Genomic DNA, 5,414 nt, shown 5'->3' with positions numbered 1-5,414 from the left:
TAAAACCAAAACCAAGCCAGGTACGATATTACTGCTGCAAAACAAAACAATGGTCTCCTACTGCAATTTACAGACTCCGAAACAAGAATGGCGGAGCCCTAGCTGGGATCGTCAGAAATCCGCTCGGCCAGCCAATACAACAATCTGCTCCTATGAGGTGCCAACAATGCTACAACCATAACTTCATATGTATGTACAGTATGAACAATAAGTCAACCAACAACAGCACACCTTTCACCGTCTTTCTTCCTTCCTTCCTTTCTTCTGTTCAGTCACGAAACCTGGCTTTATAACAATTTCACCACGATATTAGCATTTTTATCGACAGTCAGTCACCTGCAAACCTGAAATCGATGCATATCTGTAGAAGATCGACGCACAGCAGTGTTTGCAGCAGAAACAGCTATCTTGCCGTACCAAAGAATGCATCAGCTATTCAGCTCTCCCTTAATCGTCATGCTCGGCTGAGAAATCTGGCTCAGAAGGCTTCCTAAACTTAGGCAGTTCTTTAATGATGTGGGTTCCTCTCTTGAGCGCGAGATTCTGTTCGGGTGAAGCGTCGCCTTCGTATGATCTCATGGAGGAGAACGACTCCCTCATGTTCAGGTGCTTGGCCATCCTCCTCTTGTAGCGGCGCCAAGCATGTTGGATGAAGCATGCCGCCCAGGTCCTCCAGTGGTGAGAGTAGTAGCGGAATGTGTGCTGCAACTTCCTGCTGTGGAGACGCCTGAATTGACTGGCAACGAACCTGAGGTCCTCGGCTTGGAGAGCAAACGCCTCCACTTCAAGAATTGCCTTGACTGTCCGAGTGGATGATGGCAAGTTAACAGTAGGCTTGGGAACAAGAGCCCATCCAAGGAGCTCTTCACCGCAGAAATCACCAGGTTTGAGGGTGATTGAATTGAAGAAGCCCATCCGGCCACCATCTGTGGTGGAGCTTTCCAACTTCCCACGAATGATAAAAAGCATCTCAGTCACCGGGTCGCCTTCACGGACAATAAATGTGCCCTCTGTGCTCAAGGAAGATACAAGACGCTCACATATGGCGTCAAGAAGTCGATCGTCCATCTGGGAGAAAAATGGGACCTGCAGCGTTGCAATATACAGGATTAATGATAGTCGGACATCAAGTGATCCATGATGTCATGAACTAACAGCAAATAAACTGCTACGTGTGTCGCATCTATCACCTCACAAGAGATATGTCAGTTAATGCTATCAAATGTGTTACTAGCCAAAAAAATGAGAGAAGGTAGATTTGCAAAGGAAGTAAGCTAATTTACCCGACAAACAAGATCCAAGCAAAGGTGACGCTTGATGTCACGGCGAAGATCTGCTGGTAGAGACTTCAATATAGATTCTTCATCCACACCTCGAGTTGCAAGCCACTTGTAATGAATAAATCTTCTCACCCTTTCCCTTAAGTCATGGGGAAGTTGTCGATGTCTCATCCACTCTTCGGTATCTCTCTGCTTTAGTCTCCACTCCTCAACCCTTGCAGTGATAGATTGCAGGTAGGTCTAGAAGATAAAATAATTTGATAAGGATAATATTCCTTGTAAAAGAACTGCTGGCATTACCCCACGAAAACAAAATCTAACTAATTCATGGACATGATAGGACTGGGGAGCTGGTTTGATAAGGTCCACTGGTTAAGGTTCAATGTATCAACTTTAAGACAAGAGTCAAAACGTTTGGATATTTAAAACCACTAAGGCACTATAACACATTTGTACAAATACACATACACTAAGTGGGATATGAACGGGAAAGTATGACCACATCAAGACAAAAAAAAATCAGGTTTCTATAATTGTTAGTCTAAGCAGTTCCTCAGTTGGCATGTGCACTAAGCATAGTTAAAAGTACCTGGACATTTCCAATCAAATGCGCAAACAAGACGAGACCAAGCACCGCCAAGAATATAGCATACAGTGTCTCACCAAGATAGGTACTCACACTTAATGTCTGGCCATAACAACTGTTCAAAAAAAAATGGAGTGTCACAGAGCATGTTAGAAATGTAATAAAATCATCATACCAATTACTCCCTCTGTTCTCAAATAGATATCATTTAGGGATACGTGCAGTCAAAATTTATAAACTTCGACCATTACTATACACAAGTATTAAGATTTGTTACATGAAAATAATATTAGTGGATTTGTCATAGAAAATACTTCCAAATGGTTATATTTTCCGTACCTTCCGATAACATATACTTAGAAAAAATGCTCAAAGGTATGCATTGGAGACTGTGTCGATATCCTACACTACAAGTAAAAAAGGACGGAGGTAGTATTATTGTTCTTGTTTTATCTTCGGTTTTCTTCCCATACATAACCCAAGGTACCATTGCATATTGGTACTTACTGTAGATCTGCTTTTGTCGTCTACAAATTTTCACTTTAACAGATAATACTAATATAATTACTACTCAAACTAACAAATAGTCAATTAACAGTCTTTTTTTCGTTTGAGACACAATTAGCAGTCTTAATAGAACATGTTTTCAGCTAAAGTCATACCTTAGATTCTGCAAGCCCCACCAAAGGCAATAGAAGTACTTCCTCAGGAAGCTCTGACTAGGAGTTCTGTTGGATAACAATGGCTGGAACATACCATAGTCAAAACTGATATTTTGACTACTAGCATTACAGCTACTAAAGACTCCAGTCGTGTTTTGCCAATTCGGATCTGGTTTTACACCACAATCAAGGTACCAGGTGTGGCAATCAGTTTCATTCCTGCAATATTTTTTCCAACACGCGGTCTGGCGAGCAAAGGATAGCAGGTACCATAGTGCTCCTAAGACCTGGAAGAAGAAAACTGCATCTTGAGAAGTTCCACTATATGATGGCAAGACAAAAAAAATGGTAGCACAATCTAAAAGTAATATGCCAAGTTTTAAGATATGAAATGACGAAAGACAGCAAGTATTACTCATATAAGTATCATACATGGCTAGCAATCATGTATAACAGCAGATTGTATGCAGCTCCTTGCCAAGCAGTCTTCGCAAAAATCCCAGTAACTTTGACTATTTTATTATTCAATGAAAACATGAGGTATAATCTTAGAATATACTGAAAAAGAGCAACCAGAAGCAGTATATCATTGTCATGCTCAGACGAAGAATATTTGATAGCGGGTATCACAGACCAAATAATGATCTGCAGGAAAGGAAGAAGAAGAACAAGAAAAAAAGATGTATCAGATAGTCAGATAACAGCCATAAATCAAACATCAGATATAAGATAGTTTCAGCATATACAAGCTCTCAAGTCTCAACTATAGGATGTAATCTTTTATGGTAAGAAGCTGAGAATATCTGCTTACATGTTTGAGAAAAAAGAACAGTTTTTTCATAATAGAGCAGGTGCGTCAGGGCAACACAATAAATGAGAACTGGTGGCTAATATCTTAGATTTTTTTTCCTTTTTGGTAATTCTAACTTCTAAGGCAGCCAATTGAACGAAAAACAAGAAGGAAATATAAATACAGCATACCATCAACAGATTGCAGAATTCAGTTCTGAAAAGAAGCCAAATTACCTGTGGCAAAGGCAAAGAAGCCACTAGATCAACTGCAAAGTCAGATCTGAAATACTGCTTTGCTATTTCCTTAGAATCTGTGACGAGATCTCCTCGACCGAAAACCCCTAACGCTGAGCTTGGATTAATATATGCAGTCCTGAACTTTATCATAATTTGGATGGCATAAAAGAGGTCGGCAATTGATCTGAAGACAGTAACGATGATGGCTAGGCGCCTATCCTTCCCGATACAAGAGGTGGTTGGACCATAAACGATTTTAGGCACATAGAAATACAGAGGGTCCATGAATAGAGCAATGAAGCATGATACACGGAAGACATAGGTCCATGTCAAGATGAAATCGCTTGATGGGTCAATAATCTTGTTGAACCACAAGTCATGTGACTCATGTCCTGCCACAAAAATCTTGTTTTTCCCTGAATTCCCCAAGCCGAGCCTGCTAGCAGCTAGCCCTGCCTGCTTCTGGTGAATAGGTATGACTGGCTTTGCCCTATCATCATGAAATCTGGGAATGAAAATAGCATTAGAATTGTCCCTAAAAAGTAACACTACAAATAGCATGTTGGGGCATTCTGTAATTATTTAAGCCCATCAGTCAACACTATCAATTCGTCACTCATCAGCATGAGTGCATAACCAGGAGTGTTATGCTATTCCATTCATCCATGTACCCCTAATCATCTATCTTATTCTACTCAGTACTCACCACAAGTTAAACTATTACACTAAGGAAACAAATTAACGGAACTCTATACATGAATAATCTTAGAACCGAACTAATTTTGCTAACTCCCCAAGTAGATTATCCCATACAAGAGACTAAAATCAAACACTAAATCCAAGTTTCACACAGGAACGACGAGCCTACAACTACAAACCAGACCAAGAACACGGCAACAACCAACCCAACCAAACCCAAGAGTTCTCCTTCCCCAATCCCCACCGAAACAAGAAAATTCGCCGCAAAATTGCGCCCCTTCTCATCCTTTCGATCACCTCCACGCCACCAACCACCCCCCAAGTCCCGAAAATATTTCCAAGCCCGTGAGCAAAGACACCAAATAGCCAACCAACACCCAGTTCTTGCGCAGCGTTCACCTCACGGTCCTCTGCCTCGTGAGCGCCACCTCGTCCTCCACCCTCCTCCTGGACCCGAACAACATGGGGCCCGTCCGCTACTCCCGCTACACGGACCGGCAGCTCCTCCGAGAAACCACCGAGGGACCGCCGCCTTGCTCGCTCATCCGGCGCCGGAGCAGCCAGAGCGGACGAGGAAGGGGCAGGAAGAGCTCCGGCGCTCGAAATCGCGCGAAGCCGCCTGCGCGGAGTTCGAGGAAGGGGAGGCGGCCGAGAAGACAGGGAACTGCCAGGGAGACCGACCGTGCGCTCCGTTTGGGCCTGCCGCGCTGACTTGACCATGCTCTAAAACAGTCAACGGATGCCAAAGAACTTACTCAGAAAAGTCCTGACAAATTTTGGGGGGTAAATATGGAAACTTTACTCCCTCTCTTTTTCATATTTACCCCCTCTCTTTTTCCTGAGGACTGGAACTTGCTGGCATGCCGCTCTAAGAAGGGATGAGGCAAAGCACGCATCACACTTTGTCCGAGCACTGATATGCTGATATGCACAGAATCTTTTCTTACTTGCAACTCACATACCAACCCGTGATTGAAGGACTCATAACACTTAGATGGTAACAAAACATGAATCACAAAGTTGAGCACAAAAGGCACCAAGAGAGGAGCACACCCTCAACATCCGGCTCTCGCGATGAGGGGAGTGACCGGTGACTAGGGTTTCCCTGTCACCACCGACTACCGCTCTGGCAAAGGCGCCCTCTCCCATGTCACTCAT

The 5,414-nt window shown here is 43.1% G+C and overlaps 1 protein-coding gene across 1 annotated transcript; it reads right to left on the bottom strand.

Moving 5' to 3' along the window:
• On the bottom strand, positions 1-4,952 carry LOC133926392 (cyclic nucleotide-gated ion channel 17-like). The gene is made up of 7 exons (XM_062372321.1): positions 4,656-4,952; positions 3,555-4,062; positions 2,961-3,173; positions 2,529-2,815; positions 1,870-1,981; positions 1,284-1,520; positions 1-1,086 (listed from the first exon to the last, which is right to left on the bottom strand). Exons 1-7 carry the CDS (start codon positions 4,718-4,720, stop codon positions 448-450), a joined length of 2,061 nt encoding a protein of 686 aa, XP_062228305.1. The 5' UTR covers positions 4,721-4,952; the 3' UTR covers positions 1-447.
• Positions 4,953-5,414: the final 462 nt, after the last annotated feature.

The sequence above is a fragment of the Phragmites australis genome, chromosome 8 (genome assembly GCF_958298935.1).
Source record: "Phragmites australis chromosome 8, lpPhrAust1.1, whole genome shotgun sequence".
Lineage (NCBI taxonomy): Eukaryota > Viridiplantae > Streptophyta > Magnoliopsida > Poales > Poaceae > Phragmites > Phragmites australis.
Note: the sequence above shows the minus strand (reverse complement) of the source record. Positions and strands in the feature narration are given on the sequence as shown.